We start from the raw sequence: 24,677 nt of genomic DNA on the forward strand, positions 1-24,677 counted from the left end.
GCAACAGTGCATCCAGAGAAATTTAATTTTCCTCTAGTGCACTGTTAAAGTAGCCAGCCAGAAAAGCAGTAATTGAGAAAAGCATATCCAAGCCTTTTTACATGGAAACTTTTATTCTCAGTGAGATCTGTACATTCAAGTCGCACGTATGTTTAGGTCTTTGATGGAGCCAAAGCACATAACAACAAAAACAGCCTGGTCTGTTTGAACAGATGATGAGTTTATGCCTCAAAAGTAGACAGGAAATTTGTGACTATTTCCTTCAGCTTAGCTTCCGTCTGGTCAGAGATCTTCCCTTCAGTCCTGTCAAAAAAGAGTTTAATTAAACTTCTGACATGGGAATAAATGCAGTCAATTGCTTAGGAGAAAAAAAACTACTACCACCCCTTCTCTAAAAGAGCTTGCTCTCTTTAAGGATTAAATTTTGTCAACAAACACTCTCAAAGCAGAGCCTCACTGAGCTAGGTAGTACAGCTATCTTCTACATAGCTATGCCCCTGAAAGAATGCACTTTATCCAACTTAGGATAAAGCAAATTTGTCCTGCTCTGTGAGCTGGGTCTATGTTAATACTGAAATCCCCATAGTCAGCTCAGTAACAAGGCACTAGGCAGCACTTCATCTACAGCACTAAGGCTATCAAAAACATGAGAACTGACTGCACAAAGCCATTTCAGTATCAGCTTACAGGACAGGCACAGAAGTAGGTTTGCTTTAAGCACCAGCAGGGTTTCTAAACTTAACTGTAAAATGCTCAGCTCTGGATAACAGCACAAGGACATAAGCTGATTTAACCTCCAGTCAGAGGCAGCACAGATGGCCTCATGCTCTAGGATACATTGACTTAACAATTCAGTGATTGCTATCTGTGTTCCTGCTCTCACATCAGTGAGATGTGATGAAATAAAACAAAAAAATCATACCTGATGGTGGAGAGGAGGGCCTGGTGCTGGCTCAGTACATGAGCCAGGAAAGCACTCTCAAATTTAGTGATTTTGCTGGGCTCCAGCTTGTCCAAGTGACCTCTTACACCAGCATAGATGACCGCAACCTGTTCCTCAATAGCCATGGGAACTACATGAAAGAAAACATTCACACCATCAGCAATTTTTCTACCACAATACATCAGTGTTACACAGAAGCATTCTCCGAATGCATGCAACACAGCTCAAGCTTTCATTTACGACGTCCAAAGAACATCTTAATGCTGGCACAGAGACCAACTGTGACTGGGAAATGCAGACACGTCACATCCTGGACACTGACCGTACTGTCCTTGTTTCAGGAGCTCTGTCAGACGCACACCACGATTCAGCAGCTGTTGTGTGGCAGCATCCAAATCAGACCCAAACTGAGCAAAGGCAGCCACTTCACGGTACTGAGCCAGCTCCAGCTTCATGGTACCAGCCACCTACAAGACACAGGTCACATTGAGTTCCACCCACTGTATCGAGTAGTCAGATCTTCAGAAGACAGCTTTCAGCTTGCTCTAAAAATCCCGTACTGTTTGGCCTTTTAACATTTTATGCCTCCCTGAAAGATTTGTAACTGATTTTGTATCTTTCACTCACAGAGCTGTAGGAGTTGGAAGGAATCTCCAGAGATCACTGAGTCCAACCCCTCTCCTAAAGGAGGTTCCTTGCAGCAGGTCACACAGGAAGGCTACCAGATGGGTTCTGAACACCTCCAGAAAAGCAGACTGCACCAGCACTCTGGGCAGCCTGTGACAGTGCTCTGTCACTCTGACAGTGCAGAAGTTCTTCCTTGCGCTAGTATGATACTTCCCAAGTTCCAGTTTCTGTTCACTGCCCCTTGTTCTGTTGCTGCTCACTATCAAAGAGTCCACACCCACTGACTTGACTCTCACAGGTTAGATATTTGTAAACATTGCTAAGACCCCTCAGCTTTCTCTTCTCTAGGTTGAACAGCTGAACACATCCTTCAGCCTTTCCTCACACAAAAGATGCTTCAGGCCCCTTAATCATTTTTGTCACCCTCTCCTGGACTCATTCTAGGAGATCCCTGACATTTTTTTTTTTTAAATCTGGGAAGACCAGAACTGAACTCAGTATTCCAGATGTGGCCTTTCTAACTTGTACCAGGATTAAAAAAAAATGGGATTAGGAGTATTTTCTGCATCTAGCTAGCTCAGCACCCATTTCAACACAGTGAATCTTATGAGCCAAACATCTCCGTGCAGATATCTTCCCCTCACTCTCCACCTCCTGCTTCCTGTCTGCAAGCAATAGAAATATAAAGGAGATCCCATAATTTTGTTCTTATTTCATAATGTCAGGAACTCTAAGCTTAATTCCCTTTGTATTTGTAACTCTTTATGAAAGATAAGAAGCAGAAGTTTCATGTTTACCTGCTTCATTGCCCTGGTCTGAGCAGCAGAACCTACACGGGACACAGACAGACCAACGTTGATGGCTGGACGGATACCTTTGTAGAACAGCTCAGTTTCCAAGAAGATCTGCAAGAGAAAACTGTCTTACTAGCTTGTTCAGAAGCCTACAAGCATCCCTTAGAGTGAACTACTCAGAAGTACTGGTATACAAAGAGCAAGTCCTACCTGCCCATCAGTGATGGAAATGACATTGGTTGGAATGTAAGCAGACACATCACCAGCCTGAGTTTCAATGACAGGCAAAGCTGTCAGAGAGCCACCTCCAAAGGAATCATTCATTTTGGCTGCTCTCTCCAGCAGGCGAGAATGCAGGTAGAACACATCACCTGGGTAGGCTTCACGGCCAGGCGGACGACGCAGCAGCAGTGACATCTGACGGTAGGCAACAGCCTGCACAGGAACACAAAGGAATCTCTCAGATTTCAGCAGCTCACCTAGAATTTTGAATTCCCAAGCCTGGGGAGTTCACACTGCTCTAAGCACCAGTGCTGGACACTGAGGTCTGTAAACTATGATTCCCAACCTGTTTGGACAAGTCATCATAGATGATCAATGCATGTTTCCCATTGTCTCTGAAGTATTCCCCCATGGAGCAGCCTGAGTAAGGAGCCAGATACTGAAGGGGTGCAGCATCAGATGCTGTTGCAGACACCACAATTGTGTATTTCATGGCATCTGGAAAAAATGTTAAGTCCGTTACATCATCATGCCAATAACCAATAAATTCAACACGCAAAATACTACATTGCTGAAGCAACACCAGACAACACCACCACACTGTTGCATGGACAGACACCGTAACAACGTATCAGCCTGACTAACTCAAGCAGTTTCAAGAGCGAATGTATGGCAGCTATTGTCTAGCACTTGCAGACATCTTTCTCCTTTGAAGTGTGGTTTAAACTTCAGTTAAAGACACACTTAAGCTCTAGAAGTCATTCTGAGCCCAAGGTGTCTGAGCTTTTAGCTTTTGAAATGAAGTATTACAATCTTTCATAGACCAAGTTGTTACTGAAATATGTTTTTCCCCCTACCAACCATGATTCTGCTTGACCAGCAGCCCAGAGGTAATCTACTTAATTTCTTCTGAGGTACATTTGCAGCCACTTTTGTCAGACATGTTACTGTTTCTGAAGGGAAGTTATCAAGCAATCTGCATGACTGGGCAGTAAAGACTCCTCACTAAACTGCCATTCATACTGACGTTCATCAATACTCGTGGGACACAGCTTGTAAATCATGCCTGCCTAACTGTCAAATTCCTATGTTATTATATAAGATGTTACTTTTAGCCAAGCTCAAGTACCAGAAAAAAGCCTGTTACCTGCATCAGTGAGCCTCTTCACCAGCTGAGCAACAGTAGATCTCTTCTGGCCAATGGCAACATAGATACAGTACAGCTTCTTTTTCTCATCTGTTCCATCATTAAATCGTTTTTGGTTGATTATAGTGTCAATGGCAATTGAAGTTTTCCTAAATAATGCAGAGGTAGGTTAAACTAAGCTGCCCATCTTTCTCCCAGTCTCCCACTCAGCTATGTACAGAATGCTATATAAAGGTGAACACAAGTCTCTGTTTATGGAAACACTTTTAGTTTGAGCCCTTAACTCACCCGGTCTGCCTGTCACCGATGATCAGCTCACGCTGGCCACGACCAATGGGCACCAAGCTGTCCACAGCCTTAATACCAGTCTGCATAGGCTCCCGCACAGAGATTCTGGGAATGATGCCAGGGGCTTTCAAGCCAACTCTTCTACGTGTCTTAGATGTAATAGGACCCTTAAAAGAGGAGGGGGGGGGGGGGGAAAAACATGCTGCAGTCTATACCACACAGAAGCAAGCTTAAGATTTAGAGTTATCAGACTTAGTTATACTTACCTTCCCATCAATTGGATTGCCCAAGGCATCTACAACACGGCCCAGCAGCTCTTCCCCAACTGGAACATCCACAATGGCACCAGTCCTCTTCACAACATCCCCTTCCTTGATCAGTCTGTCATTACCAAACACGACAACACCAACGTTGTCAGGCTCCAAGTTCAAGGACATCCCCTAGGATAACAATCATGGTATCATGAGAAGAATGATATCTGCATCTGTGCTGAGCTCCTGACAGTTTAGTGCTGACGCAGTTAACATGGATCACTGGTGATCTCAATCTAATTCAGAGCAATCACCAATGTTCTGCTTGCATATCCTTCCATACAGGCAACAATATCTGCATAAACCTTGAATTTATGATATTTTTTAATTGCAATTCCAGCACTCATCACTCCTGCTAAGAAAAACTGAAAGGATTATCAGGGTTCAAATAAATTTACCTTGCCTAGGAATTCAGCAAGAGAAAAGAACTGGATTATCTACATAAGGCAATTTATAGCATTAAAAACAAAACAAAACAAAACAAAAAAAAAAAACCAAAAAAAAAAAACAACACTGGAAGAAATACTGCAGAACTCCCAGGGAACAGTCAACTTTCTAGCTTTAGTCTACCCTTAAGACTACAAGAAGTCAGCATATGGCAGAGTGTACTGGATCACAGAGTCTGTTTCTCAACAGTAATCAGAAAAGCCTGTCTGAAACCAACAAAAACAAAAGAGCTAACTTGACAGTGGATCAATCCTTCCTACAGGAAAGCAAATAAAGCTGAAGTGCTGGCCAAAAAGCAGTTAACAACACCAAAAAAGCAAACCAACACAAATCAAAATTTGCTTTTTGTAGCATTATTTTGAAATATCAAATATTCAAGTTACAATTAAGTCCTTAAAAACTCCACGAGTCATCCCAAAAACAGTATCAGATTCTTCTTACAAAAGCCATCTTTCTCCTTCTACAGTAAATAAATTGCTTTAGTGAAAGCTAACCTTCAGCCCAGACGAGAACTCAACCATTTCCTCTGCTTGGACATTTCTCAGGCCATACACACGGGCAATACCATCACCAATCGAGAGCACACGGCCAGTCTCCTCAAGTTCAACAGAGGTGTCAGCTCCCAAAATACGTTCCTCAAGAATAGAAGATACCTCAGCGGTGCCTAGGAAATATTTCAAACCAGATTCAGTGAATTAATGCGCAGTGTGAACACAGTAAGCTTGTCTCAAATTCACAAGTTAACATAGCTTCTCTTAAATCTGTCATAAAACACGGAAAGCAACGCTTTTCCTTACATATGATGCATGAGGCAAATGACAGCTTCTGTACACACAACTAATAAAAGCAGCTTCAATTCATTACTGCATCAGTTTCAATCGAAACAGTGAAAGACATTTAGTTTAGTCATCAATTTCCTTCAGAATGCCCTACAGTCAATTCCTCTCTCTGGAGAGACATCAGTCTGAATAGGTCATAGTTAGCTAAGAAAGAAGACATGTTAGTTTTACAGGCAGAGAACTGGATACAGCAGAACACTGCCAACTCACTGGTAACCCCATAACCAAATGTATTTTAAAGGCACTTAATACATGTAAGCAGCAAGTTGTTCAATACAAGCTATTTAATGTATTATTAATGAGTATTCTCTATCTTCTCTAATTTGGTAGCGTGCCTGGAACAACATTTTGTTTCCTCAGCTGAGATGCCCCAAGGATCACAGTGAAAATTATTTCTTCATAGTATCCTTAGTCTAAGCAGTGTCAAAAATTGGAGGTGGGCCAGAACCAAATACTGCTACGCAGCGCTGCAGCCTCACTGAGATGCTGGCAGCCACAAGAGTTATACCCAAGGACACAAGGTCAAATTCAAGCAAGCCTGAGAAAGCCATTCGTTCCCTAACATTCCTCTACCAAGCAGATAAGAAACTGCAATTTGAGGTGGTTTGGGGTTTTTTCCTTTTTTTTTTTTTTTTTCTTTCCATATAGTTTTGCAGAGCTTAAAGACTGAGGCGGATCTCCCTAGGGCATTTAAGTTGATATGCGATCATTCTTTTGGTCTGGGCATAACTTGAACAATCATTAAAGTGGCATCTCCTGGATGTGACCCCTGTAAGTGGTATTTTGCTTTCCTACACAGTACACTGACATCCTGGCGGATTTTATCAGCTGACACACACACACCTCACACTCCGAACTAGCTGACTGATCATGCTTTTAAGCATTATTCTTATAGTACAGACCCTTCTTCAGACTTACCTGTTTTCTGAAAACCCATTTTGGAGGCATGGATGTTTCTGGTAGCAACAAACGCTGCACCAAGGGCGTTTCTGGAAACCTAAAATAAACAATTGTTTCAGTAAGGTTTCCTTGATCACACAGAAGGGAGGCTATATTAATTTTTCAATGAGGCTTAGATATCTACCCTGTCTCCATTTTGAGCCGTCCTGCTGCGAAGCCAAAAAGCCGCATTTACAGCATCAAACCCAGCTCCCACTCATGTGAGAGGATACTCCGACAAGGTCAGGAGCACGAGCACACGGGCTCACCTTCACAGGGCACAGGGCTCGTTCCCCGCCCGCTTTCCAGCTGAGGACACCAGCGGGCACAGCACCGAATCATCCCCCTTCCATCCCTCCAGAAACCCCCAGCACACCCTCAGCGGGAGCCCCGGCCGCAGAAGGCCGCGGTCCCTCAATGTCAACGCGGTCCCAAGATGGCGGCAGCTCGCCGCCCTCTTCCCGCCCGAGAAGCGAAGGAGGCGCGCTCACCAAGCCGGCCTGCCGAGGCAGGGAACGGGCGAGGACGGCGGCCACGCGGGCGGACAGCATGGCGCTGGCAGCGGAGGAGAGCAGAGAGAGGCGGCGGGATGCAGCTGCCGGCCCACGGCGCGCTCGCTCTCTCTACAAAATGGCGGTGCCTCGCTCCGCCCCGTTGGGCGGCGGGGAGCAGAACCGCTCTTTCAGCGCTCCGCCTTGCGGCCCGGCCAATGGATGCTGTGCTTCGTACGAAGTGCGGCGTTTGGAGAACCTCCTTCCTGGGAGTGGGCGGGGGGAGAGCGCGGAGACTGCGCGTGGTGGGGGGTTGAGCCGGTGCCTAGTCATAGCTGGGGTTGTTGGGGACAAGGAGGGCTGTGGTAGCCGGGTTGAGGGCGGCAGGTCGAGGGCTCCCCTCCGTGTTCTGCCCTTCGGAGGCAAGGTTTAAAATGCTGTGCCCGGTTCTGAGCTCCGTAGTTCCAAGGAACTGCTGGAGGGAATCCAGAACAGAAAGATGGGCGTGGAACATCTCTGCTGCCCAGAGAGGCTGTGGATGCCCCGTCCATCCCTGGAGGTGTTGAAGGCCAGGTTGGATAGGGCCCTGGGCAGCCTGGTCTGATATTAAATGTAGAGGTTGGTGGCTCTGCGTGTGGCAGGGGGTTGGAGATTCGTGATCCTTGAGGTTCCTTCCAACCCTGGCCATCCTGTGATTCTGTGATCTCCCATTTGAGAAAAGATGAGATAGCTGGGACACTTCAGCATGGAGAAGGCTGAGAGGAGATCTTATCAGTGCTTATCCATGTCTTCATGAGTGGGAGTCAGTGGATGGGGCCAGGCTCTTTTTGGTGATGCTCAGGGACAGGACACAGGGCACTGGGCATAAACTGAAACATAAACAGTGTCTGTGGTAACGATCAATGCTCAGCCAAACCCTGAGCTTGTGTGCATTTTGCTGCTCCATCTGACTGCATGTAAGTCCATGGGATCAATGGGGCCCAGGGTGCTCAGTAAGCTGTCCGATGTCATAGCAAGCCCCCTCTCAATTCTCTTCATGGTTCTCAAGATTCTGGAGAGGTCACAGTTAGCTGGAAGCCAGTGAACTTGCTCTGATTGTGAAGATGGGCAAGAAAAAAGAATCTGCCAATGTCAGACCTGTCAGTCTCACTTTGGTGTCTGGTAAAATTATGGAGAAAATTGTGCTGGGAGTTACTGGAAAACACCTGAAGGATAATGTGGTCATTGATCACAGCCACAATGGGTTCATAAGGGGAAGATCATGTTTAACAAACTTCATTTCCTTTTGTAATAAGGTCACCCATATTGTTGACCAAGAGGACCCCGTTGACATGATCTCTGTGTAAAGCTGTTGATACACTGTCTTTTCATACAGAAATATAATGTGATATGTGAGCAATTGGGTGAGGCATGGGGATCAAAGAGTTATATTAACCCTTTGATATAGTAACCCTATAGTATGGAAAACAAAGGGTTTCTGCTCTGGAGATATTCAAGATCTGTCGGGATGCCCACCTTTGTGACCTACTGTAGGGAACCTGTTTTAGAATGGGGTTGGATTCAATGATCTCTAGAGGTCTCTTCCAACCTTTACATTTCTGTGATTCTGTGATCAGAGTGGCAGCCAGGCTCTAGCAGAGCTCCCCAGACTCCATTTTAGAGTCAGTTCTCCTTATGTTTTCATGAATGACTTGGATGTAGCACTAGGTGGTATTTTGAGCACAATCATTGACAGTACTCAACTGACAGGAGATGTTGGCTCTATCAAGGGTGGAGAGGACTTACAGAGAAACACAGACAAATTAGAGAGCTGAGCAATCGCCAACCACATGAAGTTTAACAGCGAGTTCTGAATTCAGCATATGGGGATGCACCGAGCTTTACATATAGACTAGAGATGAGGTGCAGGAGAGCAGTCCTGCTAAAAGAGATCTGAGGGTCTTGGCTGATGACAAGTTAAACGTGAGTCAACTATCTGCCCAGGGAGCCAGGAAGGCCAACCATGTCCTGAGATACATAGAGCACAGCACTACTGACAGGCAAAGGGAAGTGATTGTCCCAGTCTGCACTGCACTGTTGCAGCCTCACATTAAGTACTGTGTGCAGTTCTCAGCACCACAATACAAAGCCAACACTTAAAGAGTGTCTAAAGGAGTGCCATAAAGGTGGTGAGGGATCTGGAAGGCAAAGCATGTGAAGAGCAGCTGAGGTCCTTTGGTTTGTTCAGCCTTGTGTGGAGCCAGGAACTGCACTCAATGATTCTTATGGATTCATTCCAACTCAGCATATTTCTGTGATTCTGAAGGAAGTTCCCTATGAACACGAGGAAAAACTACCTTGAAGGAGACAGAGCACTGGCACAGGCTGCCCAGAGAGGTGGTGGAGTCTCCTTGTCTGGAGATACAACTTGCCTGGACACTTTCCTGTGTAACCCACTGTAGGGAACCTGCTTTAGCAGGCTGTTGAACTAGGTGATCTCCAGAGGCTCCTTCCAACACCTACAATCTCATGATTCTGTGAAAACGAGGCCAAAAAGTGCTTTAATCCTTCCTGCAGTCTGGGAAGGGGCTGAGAGTGTGCAGCTCCTCGCCAGACTCCTTAATTATATTGTTGTTAATTATCAATCTCCTGAAGCACATTAAAAAGGATGGGTTTCAAGAGGTGACATTGTTTTATTCCACACAAGATGTAAGGTGGAATATTCCCACAAATCAAGCATGCCAACTCTTCATACTAGCTTATATTTATAGTCCAAAAAGTTTTCACCTCACCCTACTTAATGTGTAAGTCCTACCTACTACATATTCACAGCATTATGTAAGTACAAGGTTATGTAACGTAACTGAATCTTCTGTGCTTGCTTGGGGTCTTTGGTGGTCTTCAGTGGCATGTGGGGAGGTGTCCCACTCATTTTATACACACTTGGGTGCAAGGACACTTAATTTCTTCTGCTTTGTTACTGTTCTGGACTTGTGCCTCATTTTAAGGACGTGTCTTGTTGTTTCTTATTTATAGCCATCTTGGATTTTTGAGGAGAAGCATTCAGTTTTGGGAAGGTTGCTTATCCTAGATAAGCAGGACACCTGGGACTTAAAGCAGGGCTTTGACCTTGAGCCAGACGAAAATGTGTGACACTGCAGCAGCTCGGCTGCTTTGATGATGTATTTTGCAAGAAGGACCCTGACTTTTTAGATGTAAACAATAAACACACATATTTTGCCCTTTAGCTTAAAAATGATTTTCGTCCCTTCTGGTTAAAGGATTTGACGTGATGTGAATGGAAACACACAATTCCATCAAAAAAGAAATCACCTCAAATCACTGTACTACTTAAAAGCCTTATTTCCTTAAAAGCTTTAGGTCCATAAGGGGAAAAGTAAATTCTCTGGAAACACGGAGAGCTTTAAAATCAGCTGTTATACAAGAGCTTGCTGCGCATGACGAATCGCCCAGTCCAGCCCCCCCCTCCGGTACTACAGCTCCCAGCGGGCCTTGCGGCACTGCAGCTCCCAGCGGGCAGTGCGGCGCGCCCTCCGAGCGCAGGGAATGCCGGGATGGCGGCGGGAGGCTCGAGGCGGGGATCGGCAGCCTTTATGGAGAAGTTGCTGCGGGTAACGGTGGGGTCGGGGGATGGAGACGGGAAACGGTGTTATAAACTTCAGGGAGTGCCTGCAGCAGAGATTTGGGATGCCGTCTGTTTACACTTGTACTTTGAGTGATGTCGCAGGGGTCGTTTCTCAGGAATGCAGAGCTTGCAGCACATCGCTTTTCTTATGTCCGGCTGTTACTTTCTGTCTTTTCACTGGCCTCTTCTTTTGTTCCCCCTGGTTAGATTACTTCATGGCTGAAGAAAACATTTGAAAATGTGCCGCAGTTTGAAGTGAACGCGCAGACCATTGATCTCTTGCATATGTTTGTGGAATACAGTGAAGAAAAAGAGAGAGATGTTTCATTTCTGATAGAAGACATGAAGCAAAGGGCAGCAGAATACGATGCAGATGGTGAGCTAAAGGCTCCACTTGTTAGCTTCTTTAGAGAGGTTTTTCCTAGTGATCTTGTAGACTGTTAAAATGCGAAGCTCAACTATATTAAAAAAGAAATAGCAGTAGGCTAAGCATTTGTTGTGCTACAGCTTTTACTGTAAGGCAAGGCAATCCATTTAGGCTGAAACTGGGTTGTAGCTTTGGATAGACCCATCTAGAACCTGAAAGAACAGCAGTATTAAAAATAAATCTTTTTTGGTTGTTTGTTTTTTAGCTGAGCATTTGCAGAACCTTCTCACAGAAAGCCTCGATCTTTCACCATCCTGTCTGTCCGAAGAAGGCACTGCCCACCTTAAAACTCTGGTAGACATTGCAATGATACTTGAAACGGAGGATGCTTATCTTACTAGGTAATTCTTCCCACTGTGCAGCAGAGTTGGTGATCTGTGCTGTTTCCCTCTGTTTTTTTTTAAATTCAGCCATTTCAAAGTGAGTTTTCACACCAGGAATCCTACTTATCCAGCTTTTGCACCACTTGGGCAGCTTTAGAAGGCGCAGAAACTGAGCACAAAACTCTAACAGCTCTAATGCCCGTCCCATTAAGGAAAGCATCTGAAGCCCAACAGGAACTTCAGTTAAATCTCTTCTCGGCTTATAATTTTGTGGTCAGTTGCCGTAGAATTTTGTTACTAGGACTGTCATGCCAGGTAGCACAAGCTAGAGCAGCTTTCAAACTGTCTAGGCAAGCAAGGACTATGAAAATGTAGCTGGTGACTCAGTTTCACCACATCTCTTTCATTTGTTGTCTGGCCTCAATTCATGTGAGGAGATTTCTTTGGCCCTGACACAGAAAAATGGCAGCCGTTAGTCTGTTCTTTCAGGCTTCTCTGTCTGACTTTAAACTGTAACAGCAGGAGTGCACTGAGAATTGTCAGTGAGGAGAAGGCAAAATCTGCGTTAAAATCCAATGTTTTTTGTTTACTCATGTTTAAGAACTTTGCTCTTACTGTTCTTTTCTGAGGTAGAGGAGCAAGCAGTTATGAACCATTGGGAAGAGTAAGTGACTGAGATGCTTCTGGTTGTGTACTAGAGACATAGATTTTCAAGGGCTAAATGGAGTTTTTCTCAAAGGCTATCTGGCAAGCTGTGAGTGGAGCATGTAACTATTTCAGGCCTGGCTGTTTCATCCACTAGAACGACAGGTCTTGTTTAGCATTTCCCAGTGCTTAGGTTGCTGGACTGTTTCCCAGATAAAATTTTGTTGCTTAAAGAAAGCAAATACCTTCAGAGATGTATTATATTTTTTTCTTTTTAAACACTTGCTATTTAGCAGATATATCATAACATGAGGGAAATCAAGCGTTTTGTGGTAAGGGTAGGGGGAGAGGAAAAAACAGTACTAATTCTGAGTTGTTCCTTCCCACTCTTTTCGCCAGCTTCTTCTGTGCCATCAGTAATAGGAGTTTGGAACTGCATGCAGCAGAATCAAAAAACAAAGAAATGGAACAAGAATTGCTCAACGTTAAGAAAAAAATGACTGCTGTACTGTTGCTGGAAGAGCAGTTAGAGAAGTGAGTAATGGATGAAAAAGGGGAAACGTGAGCAATACTGTGGACCTTTGTGATGTCATGCATTTCTTGTGATAACTAACAGAGTAATTTAGTTGTTAGTTTTTTGACACATTTCTACTTAATTTTGGGGAGTATCTCTCAAAAGCTATATTCTATGGACACTTTCAGGGGTCAGAAAGAGTTTTGGGATACAGTTATATCTGTTGTAAACTGAAAATAGTTTTGCAAGGAGTTTTCAGATGTGGGCTGGCATCTTCCACCCACTGAGGTTCCATCTTCCACTGAGGTTGAAGGCAAATCTCAAAAGTTTAGGGGTTAGAAGGAGCCTCTAGAGAACATTGAGTGTGAGCATGGCCTTTGAGTCTGGAGGTGGATGGATAGTTCCATGGGTATTTCCACTAGGAAATCTCACAGCAAAATGCAAATGTTTTCTTCATTCTCTCCTTTTGGTGTTGGTCGTGTTAAGAAGTTCAGCTTGAGCATAGGTGGCCAAATGGTGTGTGTGTGTACAGGTATTTCTTTGAATGTAAGGGTTTCTTTCTTTTCTATTTAAGGGATCTTGAAAAAGTAAAGACACATCTTGAGATTGAAGGAGCCAAATCTGACAGCCGATCTCAGAACTTGCAGTTCCTGAGAGACAAATGTGAGGATTTAAAAATCAGGATTAAGACTGCTGAGGTAAGTAGAAAGAATTATCTAATGTAATGCTGTGACAGGTTGCAACAGTCATAGTTGATTGGGTCCAAAATTGTAGTTAAAGGCATCCCTGGAGCCTCTTAAACTCCTGGACTTCGGACTTCTGGTCTCATAGGACAAGTTAACATGCTTCAATTGTTTCTGCTATTTTTATGTTCCTTCTCCAGAACTTCCTATGGTAAATGCAAGGATACTTTTCCTTCTGTAACTGAAAACATTAATAGCTCAGACTACTTTATGCTCATTGTGATGTGCCATAGTGTAAAGGTATACTGAAGAATTATCAGTAGAGTATATGCTTCACTGAGATAAATTGTGTCAAAATTCTGAGTAGGGACATTTTTTTGAGATCAATAAATGATTAAATGTTGAAGACTGAAGTTGTGCCTTTCCTGTATGATGATGGATACATGAATAATTTATTTATCATAGAATCATTCAGGTTGGGAAGACTACTATGATCATCTAATCCAACCATCAAGCAATGCTTATGACCTCTCTAGACCATGTCACTCAGTGCAACATCTACTCTTCTCTTGACCACCTCCAGGGACAGTGGCTCCACCACCTCCTTGGGAAACCCATTGCACTGCCTCACCCGGATGCTCTCCAGTATCTTGACAAATACCAGAGATAGAAAGCATTTTACTGAGAAGCCTCTTCCTAACCTTGCCATGTGCTTTTCTCCCGCTAATTTTCTGTAAAGATTTATTAACCATGCTATAAACTTCAGTAGCAACTGATTTCATGTAACATCTAGAGCTATGGTTCAGATGGCACATACTTGTACTCTTACTGAATTGTGTTCTCGTCTGCCTGTTTCACTCAAAATGGCAAAATCTTTTTCCTCTCAGATTTTGTGATCAGTTATGTATGAGCTCTTTTCTGTTTCTAGGAGCAGCTTACTGGCAGTGGGTTAGACCAATCACTTTTGCATGAGTCACTGGTGGGCCTGTCTGAGGTAGGTACAGGATGGAGGTTTCTACACTGATCCATTCTCTAAACAGAGTGGACATTCTGTGGAATATATTTCATTACATAGCTGCCACGTTTCTGTTCTGCACTCAGCACTCCTTAACATTATTTGCTATTACTCTAATGGGAACTTCAGTCCTCCCTGTTTCTTTTTCTAGCTTTTTCTGCCTATTCAGCTGAACAATGGAAGCAGATTCCCTGATTTTTTTCTTTCTTTTTTAACACTGTCATTCTCAAGATGCAACACTGGGTGGCATTGTTGACATTGCTCAACATTTGAGAATAGTACTAACCAAAAATGATTCGAGTTGGAATTCTACACACAAAGTGGCACAGGGACCTTTCTAGTCTTTATCTGACCTCTGTCATCTTCTAAAACTTGAGTAAAGGGGATATTTGAGTCACAGGCGTTTCTACGAGCTTTGCCAAGAGTTCAGTTCAAATAGCCAGCATGAATGACTTCCTCTTCTGAATGTTTTTTTATTATTTTTACTTCAGATTGAATATTTGAAAAGGGTTAAGTGCTTTGTAATGTGATTAACTTTCAGCCTCCAGGAGAAACTGCCTCCTCTTACTAACAGAATGACCAAAGCGGTGCAAATGTTGGGGATTTCTTTTTTCTGCTGCATGTGCAAGACTTTGTTTTCACAAATAAGCCATGAGCATGAGAATGTATCTTCTTCCTTGGCTCTGTTCTTTATGTGACCTGCAGAGATGTTAACTCTGAAAGTTGTCTGCCTGGTGGAGCCTCCTTTGAAATCTCTTATTTCAGGGAGGTGAGATCAGGTGGTTCTGCTGTTAGAAACAGTGCTGTGTGCTTTCAGAAAGCAAAGGAAAATACCTCTGTGTAAAACTTGTACTGGGTTTAACTGACTCACTGCCAAGTGAATGGTTGATCTTTAGTTTTCTGTATGTTTTGAGGAGGATCACAAGAGCTGTTATCAACATCTGTTCATTCCAAAACGCTGTTAATGTAAAAGTGGTGTAAATCAGTACAAGGAAGACTATAGAATGTGATCTACTTTGCTCTATTCACAGAAACTGGCTGGAATGCAGGAAGAAATTGTGCATTTGAAGATGGACCTTGAGTGCTATCTTGATCTACCTCCTGTAATTATTTTTTCCATGGTTCTTTTATAATTGCAATCAAATTAATTTTAACAGAGTTCACAATATGAAGGAAGCTCTTGCTATATTTCAATGGCTAGGAAACTCTCTAAATATCTGTTAACAGTGTTAACTAAAAACTGTACTTCAACACAATGCTATTTATTGATTAAGCAAAGCCAAAACTAATTGTATGCTTACCGGGTAAACCTTGTTCTAACAAAATATGTAGGAGTATGATCTCAGCAGATTTGAATTGAACTCAGTATCAATTTATAAAAATTGAAAAAGCTGAAAATTAGAAAATACAATTATTGAGTTTAACAGAATTTTGTAGGTATACTAACACATTAGGGTATAAATTTAGGAAGAAATACCTGAATACAAATGCAGACTTTGTCCCCTAAGCATGTAGTGCATCTTGCAGGAGCACTGTCTGCTCAGCTCAGTTATTATCTTTGGTTTCTCTCTGAGAGTCCTGGGTATTCAGCCCTTTTGGAAAACAAAGGGCAACCAAGAAAGCCTGCACGTTTTCTTTCTGAATTGCTGTTTTAAGAGACCTTGTCTGGGTCCATTGCTTTAATTTCTGGCTTTTTCTGCTTCTGGTCACCATGCCAGGAGTTACAATCAGGCTGCTCTGCAAAGCACCTTTTGTAAAAAAGAATTTACCTATTTCAAATAAGAAGAACCATTGTTACAGAAGACTTTCAGTTGAGAGTAATAGTGGCTCAAAGAAATCATGGGCAAACAGAGCTTTAGTCTGGGGGAGTGGGGAAAGGCCTTGGTTTTGTGTGATATCTGTTCTGTGCTATCTGAAATGCTTCAGACAGCTAAACCCAAATATTTCTGATCTTTGGAAAAATGCCTGTACATTTACAGATGAGTATTAAGGACTGACATTCCTGCAAGATGTGGTAAAAAGTAGAGCAAAGAGTTGAATGGGTTTTAGGTTTAGTAAATAGAACAGTAAGCAAAATAGTCTCAATTTTGACTTACCTAATACTGCCCATTACCTCCTTATCTGACAACCCAGAGCATGTGATGTGGCTAACCTCTGAGAGTTAAAAAAAGGCTTGTTCCAGTTTTTCTAAATTGAGCACAGGGGTACAGAGAAACAAAGGACCTTATCAAAAGCTGCACAGAAATTGTGATTAATTGCATCACTTGTGTTGTGAACTAAGGTACTCATCTGCTGCACGATCCTTCTCTCTTCACCCCTTCAACCCTTCCATAGTGGTCTTGCCCCTCAACACATCTTCTTGTAAGGAAATGGATGAAGGTAGAGGCTGTGACTGCTTCTCCTTTAAATTCATCTTAGTCAAAGAAGCAGCTGCCTCATCTCAAGCAAAATAGGACGTTCAAATCGCATTAGGTTTCCCGGTTCCTCCTTCCCCCAACTCCTTGTCAGAGGAGACAGGGAGAGCCCTAGTGCCCTGCTTCTGGTGCAGACAGAGTGAAGGATGGTTTGTGCTAAAAGCACATTGTGCTCTGGAAGATTCATTCTTGGCTGTCTTTAAAAACTAGTTTATTGATTGGCTAATATGGAAAAGTGGGTATTTTTTAGATATTAGGCCATACCAGACTTCTGAAAAATATCTGATTGTTCAAATGAAGCTGATAATAGGCTTTTAATGTCAGTACCTTTCATATGTGAAAAGCATACACAAAACTGATTTCATTATCCTTGAATTCCCCTGTGGCATATAATTAGAGTCTTGCAATGATTCAGGAACTCTGTAATTCAAATTGAAATATTGATTTTCATGCCATTTTTTTCTCATTAGAATCTTTCCCTTGCACGAGTGAAGATTGAAGAAGCAAAACGAGAACTGGTAAGAGATTTTATCTTTCACAAATATTTAAATGGGTGCCATCATGCTAAAACAATCTATGTGCATTAATTGCTTGTGGATTTATCAACCTTGGATTGTGATCTTAATGATCTTTAGAGGGTAATTTTGCTATGGTAGGGCAGAAGCAGTGCATGTCAGTAGGAGGAACTGTTGGAGTCGTGATAGCTAACGGTGGTGAAGCAGTGGGACATGATGGGGGTTAGGTATATGTCTCTGGATTTTTGTCTGCTTCATCTGTCAGAATGCTTATTCACTCCACTGCAGCTGGAGTGTAGTTCCAAAACTTCTACTGCTCCTCAATTCTCAGAGTGTAGTAAGGCCCAGGTATTATTGAACAGCTGCCTTGTAGATTGCAACGGGGACTTTTCCCTACAGAACATAATACTCACTTCATACATATGTGTGTACCCTGCAGGCATTGGTGGGAAACATTTAATCTGGCAATGTTTAGAAGGTCTGTACAAAGCTTTCCAGAGTGAGCTGGTCCATATTTGAGCATAAAAGCTGTCTTTGTTTCTTTGTGTTAGTACTTGCTCACAGACACAGCACAAAGTATTCAATGATACGCCATTCGAATTTCTAATTGCGTTTTTAAATACTCTGTACATTTTCAGATGGGTTTGCTCAGACTGGTGAGATACTTGTTTCATAGTGCAAGCTCACCTTACCAGCATGCCAGGCTTCTGTTGGGCGTGTGCATTCTGTAGTTCAGCTTGAAGATACCTGATGTCCCATTAAGGCATGGTATAAAGGCCATTGAGCAGATTTAGTGCTTCGTTTGGAGATTTCTCCATAGATGACTACTGAGACCGTTGCTGCTTGGATTGGTAAAAAACTACCAGTCTGATGCTTGGGTTAATCAGTGCCAATAGTATCCTAAGGTTTGATCATTGTAGATGTGCTTGTGCAAGAAGAATTTATGAAAACTGCTTCGCATTTACTGAGTCCTGTCGGTTTTCTCTCCTGCCAGAATGCCTTGGAGGTAGAGTTCTCAAAGAAGATTGAAATGCTGACTTATGATGTGCTGGAAACCAGAAGACTCTAGTTCACCTGAAGTGTCCTGAATAGGAGATTTCGTTCTTGTCTATTTGTTTGCACTAGCGAAATATATTGGACTCAGTATATTCTGCAGCTTTCTGCCTTGCTCTTATCGTGGTTGGATGGCGTGCTTGTGACCTTTCAGCAAGCAAGCTCTTCAGTGGTTCATGTAGCAGTGCATTCGTAAATGTCAGCTGTTTTTCCAATAAAATTCTTTCTTCCCAAGAAGAAGAATTTTTTTTCTTTTTTTTTCTTTTTTTTCTTTTTATTTTCTTTTTTTTTTTCCCATATGTGGTGGAAATACTTCATCCAGCTGATAACAGACTGATAGTAAGAGGACGAAGAGAAATGGCTTTAAACTAAGGAGGGCAGATTTAGGTCACATGTGAGGGGGAAATTCTTTACACAGAAGGCGGTGAGGCCTCAGCACTGCTGCCAAGAGCTGTGGGTGCCCCATCCCTCGAGGTGTCTGAGACCATGGGTGGATTCTGGGAGCCTGAGCTGGGGGAGGCACCCAGCTCACTGCAGAAGGTGGGGTGGTGGAGCTTTAGGATCCCTCCAACCCAAGCAGTTCTCTGCTCTTCACCAGAAAGTGTTCTTATCAGGACTTGATAGGCCTTTACCACGTAGAATATGACTGATCAGGGAATCTGCCTTTCCTCTTTCTGCACGTCCAGTATTTTTTCTTCCCTGGTGCCCTTGCTTTGGTGGTGCAAGCATTGCAATGGCAATTACAATGATTCTTTCCATCTCCTACGTCATTGAAATAAAAAGAAGAGCAAGAGTCAGAACTGAGGATTCATCATTTTTTTTTCCACGCATAGAATGTTGATCAAGTGAAGATGAGTTCTAGATGTTTGCAAATAGCTTTTTTGGGCTTTTCTTTCAGGAGGAATGTAAATGTTAATTATTTACTTCATAGGGGTTACAGTACTGGTTTCACACATCAAATTCCACTGCTCACACAAGTAAGAGCTGGGATGAACTGTCACACATCAACTGCCTGAGAATCTGGGGTTTCTGTTTTCCTCAGTAGGAAAATAAACTAACTATGCTAACCAGTAAGGTTTGCCCATGTTGAGCACATTAAGAGCTAGCAGTCAACAATCTACATTTTTTTTTCTTCCTAGCATGATTGCATTAACCATTACATTTTAGAACTTTGTGGATAGTTTTATGATTTTTTTTCTAAATTTTGCTTTCAAGATGAATTTTATCAAGGCCTGAAGATACACGGGTATTTTTGCAGAAATTCTGTGAGATGTGGCCAGTTTGAAGCTGGACTGTGCTTTCCAATTCTACCTCCAATGCCACCTTCCTGAAGGGTCCCCGTAGCCCTCCTCTTCATGTGCCACCACCACACGGAGCTACAAGCATCTGACTTCTTAAAAGTGCTTCTCTAGAAATTGTGTCAACGCCTAAAGGCACATCCTTTGTGCTATTTGTACCAGGCAGTGTCCAGACTGATAGCTGTGGTGCCCTCTGTGACATCTGTTGGCAATTAGATGCAAAAGATTATGCTAATGGTTAAGCATGGTTTAGGAGCTGCTGCTTGCTCCAATGCAGAAATTGATTTCACTGATCTGAAGGAAAAGAGATTCTTCCTGTTGCTTCATGTCCTCCCTGGAAGCAATAGGATCATGAGTTTGGCATCTGACAATTGTACTTAGGATGCATCTCTGATGATTTCTAAGAAGCTGCAAGCTCAGAAGGCAGCTGTGTCAGTAAAGTGCCACAGCCTCATCGGCTTGTGACTCTCCTCACCTCATTTCTTTCACCTTGATGCAGAAGAAATGAAGAATATCCAAAGAGCTGATGCTCGTGTGATCTTCTGTCTCTTCTCCCCAAATGCCAGAGGGAATTCGTGTTGAGCTTTGGGTTTTTAAATTAAAAAGTAGGAAAGGATTAGTTGCCTCAGTTTTGTGAGTAGTATCTTCAATTCCTTCTGGGCAAAAAAAAAAAAATCAGGATGGCAAAACTAAGTAGAGGAGCAAGCTTTTACATGAGCTGAAGAGGTGAAGGGGAAATTACTCTGAGTTAACTGATGTGAAGTCTAGAGTGGCAACAGTAGTGCAGGGATGACTACAAGTAGTTACTGCTGACCAAAGACCAGACTGAAAGATGACAAGAGTGAAGTATTTGGATCTGGAAAGAGAAGAAGTGTAATCTGAACTCTCTTTTTCCCATTGTGGAAAGGGGAAAAAAAATACATATATACAGTCTTTGTGAGGCATCAGAACATACGAGGGCAGATGTTAGAGAACTGTTTAACAAGAAAGCCATTGTAAGGCACTGGAGGTTGTGACCTGACAGTTAAGGAACCTTAATCACTTGAAGCTTTTAAGAGCAGATCAGAAATGCTTTGCCTAATTATTTATAATGCTAAGGAGAGTTGATCACGCTTTGAGATAGGAAGATGGATGACTGCTTGAGGATGCTGCCTGCCCTGTTTGTCTATGAAAGAAAGCCTCAGGACTTACTCAGCTAACACTATTTGAGATCTCTGCAGTGTATTACGATGACTCAAGGCTTGGGTAGACTTCCTGTGGCGGTGGCACTCCCTTAGCGCTACTTCATCACACAATACCTCTCTAGTTTTGAAATTTGTCTGGAGAGGTCTCCACCTCTGCAACTACAGTGCAGGTGCTGGTTCCTGTCTGTGGCCCATTCGTTCACTGGCAAAGAGTCCAATGACAGACATCAGCAGGGCCAGACTTGGACTCGAGAGATGCCCAACAATGGCTGTCTGTTTCTTCCTATGGCTGGGAGCATAAGCAGAGAAAAATACCCATCAGCAGCATGCGAGCTGTGTGCCACAACTGAACCATCTGCAGCACATGCAGCACAAATCAGGGGCCACTTGTCAGGTCCTACAGTTTGGCTTTAGATGGGAATGGGGAAAGTCAAATAAATGAGATTTACGCAGCAAACTGCCTGTCAGGCTACTCAGCTCTTTAGTCACACATTTGCACGAGCAGGGTGCCTTGCAGTGCAACCAGACATCTGTCCTCTCTGTTGGTAGGACAGGACAGTGCAGCATTTCCAAAGTGAGGATAGGATGTCAGCTCAGGAACACAACACAAAGGTCCTGCCGAGACAGGAGCACGCCAGTCTGAGCACTTGGCTGAGTAAACGTTTGATTCTGGGCTTTGCCCTCTGCCCTGACAGTTGTTGAGTGTTTCCACGGAGGAGCTGCGCACAGCCGGGAGGGAGGCTGCCAGCTGGACCTCTATTTTCTGTTGTATGTTATGAAATAATTACCCAACTGGGAGTGACACAAACGCCTGCGGACGCTTTTTGCTTCTTCAGCCTAATTTCAAATTACATCAGCTGCTCTGCTCTGAGCCTTATTTTTGGAGACGCTGCCTATTAACACCTGCACATGCTCATGCTTGCTCACAGCTTCACGTGGGGTTCCCACAGCCACCACTCACGGTGTGAGATGCTGCACAGGCACTGCAGATCAGTGCATTGCTCCGTTTCTGTGCCCAGCCGCAAGGGATGTGCCTGCGTCATCACAGCGTGATCAATTGCTTCCCCTTGGAAACAAGAGGACCCAAACCCCACCTATAGAAAAGGATTTAAAATGCTAGATGTGAAAACAGTGGTCAGCTTCAAGCATGAACTTGCATAAGTGGGTAAGGAATTTTATCACAAAGTGATACACTATTCTTATGCTAATATGCAAAGTAACAACTGCTTTAGGAAGTTGAAAAACAATCTTCAAGTTGGTTTAGTGATTCAGATCTATGTAAAGGAAAACATTTGCATACCAAAAAAAAGACAGTAATAAAAGCAAAGTGACAGAGAAATACCAAAAAATACCAAACCATGAGGCAAAATTAAGGGTATTGGGCTGAAATGTGTAAGTATTTACTCAAAATGCATTGGGTCAAAAGACATATGTGAAATCTCTTGGCTATATATTTTGTCTAGTCCATTTTACATAAATATTCTACTCATTGCAAATGGTTCAGGTTGCTTTTCAACCTTCGTTTGGCTGAAAGAGTTCCAAACGTTCTTCATTCATCTCAGTCCTTTAGTAAATGCAGAATAATGATATGGAGTTATCATAGAAATGATGGAATCACCGTGTTTGGAAAAGACCTCCAAGATCCAGTCCAACTATCTACCTGCCACCAGTATTTCCCCACTAAGCCACGTCCCTTAGTACCACATCTGGAGGTTTCTTGACCACCTCCAGGGACAGTGACCCCACCACCTCCCTGGCAGCTGTGCCAGCACCTCTCCACTCTTTCAGACAGGAAATTTCTCCTAATATCCAACCTGAACCACCCCGGCACAACTTGAGGCCACGGTTGAACTGAGAGTTGAATACGTTTAAAAATCTTAAAACAGTTTCAAGATATATTTGAAGAGGAAGTTGGCTGTATGTTGTATTGCCTGGATTAAAGCACTTCAGACATTCTCTCAATACGCAATTCCATTTTGGGAACTTCTAAACAAAATCATGATGTACCAACATGCTTGTAAATGTACTCAAGTGGGTATTTTTTGCTTGCTTTGTTTTTTAATTGTATACAGCACCAAGTAGGACTGGGAAAGATCTTTTACTTCTGAGCTCTTTGAGTTTTTAAATAAGAGGGCAGCACTGAAACAATATTAATTCTGGTCTGCGTAGCCTCGAACACTGCAGGAAATCCTTCAGCTTTGTCTCTGAGTCTGCAGTTGCTGTCAGTAACTTCAAGTGGCTTTGAAAACACTTTACATTTCGATACCTAACCTCATTTCAACAATTCTGTACCAGGCTGGGAGAATTCCTCTTTCTCCAATTCAGAAATATTTGTCCTGGAAAAAAAAAAAAAATTAAAAAAAAAAAAATTAAAAAAAATACCAAGTGAGTAAGAAGAGGCTTTACCAGTAAGTGTGTGTTTAAAGTCAAAGCTGCAGTTCCTTCTCTCTTAGCTGAGTACCAGCTGCGTGGTAGGACACAGCACTGCCTCCATCTGCCTTGAAGTAATTCAGTATTACACTGTCCTTATTCAATCATGTAATCTCCAGCAAAAATTAATCAACAAAAATAACAACAAAAAACCCACAACAAAATCTATTCCAAAACCATGAGCTAACTTAATAAATGCTTCCTTTAGCCCCACACTAGTTGTGTCCTTAATTCTAATTAAGCAGCATGGCACAGTTGCTTAATTAGACAATATTAGCTGGCAAATCCAGCAGCAAAGAATGTTTCTCATTCTTCCTTCTCTGGGAGATGGGGACTGTAGCTGGAGGGTGGGTTTAACTCCATGGGGATCTATGGGGCATTGCCACTACCTTGCTGGCATCCGGGATGCCTTTCCCATGGTCCCAGTTCTGCACGCACAGGTAGAACAGGGGAGGCAGTACAACACAGTGAGGGAGCAGGCGTGCAGTAAGGGGATGGCTTGGATGGTTAACAGCATCACATTGTTGATTTCAGATGCCTGCAGCACACAGCTGAGCTTGGAAAACGGGTGTTTCTCAAATGTTACTCAGAAATGGAAGATGGATGCTTAGTAACGTGGTCAGAAGACACAGACCAGGGAGAGAGAGCGTGTCCCCTCTGATAAAAGAGAAGGAACAACTGGCTTCAACAGGCACGGAGAAGGCTGAGGCACTCAAAAAGTTCTTTGCCTCAGTCTTCACTGGCCATTAGGCCATTTGAAGACATGGGGAACTACAGTCTGGTGAGCCTCACCTCTGTACCTGGGAAGATCATGGAGGAGATCCCCCTGGAAGTTACATTAAGGCACTTGAGGGATGAGCAGGTGATACAAGACAGCCAGCACAGCTTTACCAAGGGCAGATCTTGCCTGACCCATCTGGTGGCCTTCTGTGATGGAGTGGTGGACAAAGGAAAGGCATTCTCTCAGTCTGGAGATGGAGCGAAACTTTTCACCTTGGGTAGAGATGTGAACAAGTACAGAGAAATTTTGCTCTGTCTGCACAACCCAATGAAGGAAAAAACCTGGGAACATTTACTTGCAACAGCTGTCTTGCAGCCAGCTTTTACTTTGATGTGGGAGCATAGTTCAGGGTCACTCCCACTGTTTTCTAGACACTGTCATGTCTCAAGCAAGCACTGAGCTAATTTCCTCCAATTGTCTTCGGGGAAGCACAGAGATGATGTCACTGTCCTCTGGAAGACCAGGCTGCACCTCCAAACCCTTTTGTAACTAAAGAACCTTCTGTGCTTCCCCACTGTTCATCTCTAGAGGTGTCCCACGGAGATTCACAGCTCTCAACCATGGCAGATGAGTTCTTATCACTTCCTTGTGGAAATAACTAGCGCTGAAATAATTTCACTCTTAGCAGATGCAGTCTAAGAGTGATAAGGCAGAGTCAAGGGAGATGCTAGTTCGTACTCCTTAAATTCCTGGAGATAGCACTAGCACTTGGTTTTCTTCTT

The 24,677-nt window shown here is 43.2% G+C and overlaps 2 protein-coding genes across 2 annotated transcripts; one reads left to right on the forward strand and one right to left on the reverse strand.

Annotated features, from left to right (window-relative positions):
* Positions 1–94: 94 nt before the first annotated feature.
* Positions 95–7,153, reverse strand: ATP5F1A (ATP synthase F1 subunit alpha). Its single transcript, XM_042831241.1, has 12 exons — positions 7,049–7,153; positions 6,537–6,615; positions 5,274–5,443; positions 4,288–4,461; positions 4,022–4,188; positions 3,734–3,882; positions 2,933–3,084; positions 2,575–2,799; positions 2,368–2,475; positions 1,266–1,410; positions 923–1,073; positions 95–303 (listed from the first exon to the last, which is right to left on the reverse strand). The coding sequence occupies exons 1-12, from the start codon at positions 7,106–7,108 to the stop codon at positions 222–224; spliced, it is 1,662 nt and encodes a 553-aa protein (XP_042687175.1). The 5' UTR covers positions 7,109–7,153; the 3' UTR covers positions 95–221.
* A 3,434-nt stretch (positions 7,154–10,587) lies between these two features.
* HAUS1 (HAUS augmin like complex subunit 1) lies at positions 10,588–18,499 on the forward strand. Its single transcript, XM_042831182.1, has 9 exons — positions 10,588–10,659; positions 10,881–11,049; positions 11,306–11,441; positions 12,468–12,602; positions 13,157–13,280; positions 14,194–14,259; positions 15,312–15,383; positions 17,165–17,212; positions 18,204–18,499. Exons 1-9 carry the CDS (start codon positions 10,603–10,605, stop codon positions 18,276–18,278), a joined length of 882 nt encoding a protein of 293 aa, XP_042687116.1. The 5' UTR covers positions 10,588–10,602; the 3' UTR covers positions 18,279–18,499.
* Positions 18,500–24,677: the final 6,178 nt, after the last annotated feature.

This window comes from Centrocercus urophasianus, unplaced genomic scaffold (assembly GCF_019232065.1).
Source record: "Centrocercus urophasianus isolate 14NV4802_14NV808 unplaced genomic scaffold, USGS_Curo_1.0 seq_35, whole genome shotgun sequence".
Classification (NCBI taxonomy): Eukaryota; Metazoa; Chordata; class Aves; order Galliformes; family Phasianidae; genus Centrocercus; species Centrocercus urophasianus.

Coding starts and splice junctions, on each gene's coding strand:
- ATP5F1A (XM_042831241.1), bottom strand. CDS start 7,108: ATGCTGTCCGCCCGCGTGGCCGCCGTCCTCGCCCGTTCCCTGCCTCGG. Junction 2,800..2,932: donor ATGATGACTTGTCCAAACAG/GTTGGGAATCAT, acceptor GTTCCTGTGCAG/GCTGTTGCCTACCGTCAGAT. Junction 1,411..2,367: donor AGACCAGGGCAATGAAGCAG/GTAAACATGAAA, acceptor TGTGTCTTGTAG/GTGGCTGGTACCATGAAGCT.
- HAUS1 (XM_042831182.1), top strand. CDS start 10,603: ATGGCGGCGGGAGGCTCGAGGCGGGGATCGGCAGCCTTTATGGAGAAG. Junction 11,442..12,467: donor GAGGATGCTTATCTTACTAG/GTAATTCTTCCC, acceptor TCTTTTCGCCAG/CTTCTTCTGTGCCATCAGTA. Junction 14,260..15,311: donor CACTGGTGGGCCTGTCTGAG/GTAGGTACAGGA, acceptor CTCTATTCACAG/AAACTGGCTGGAATGCAGGA.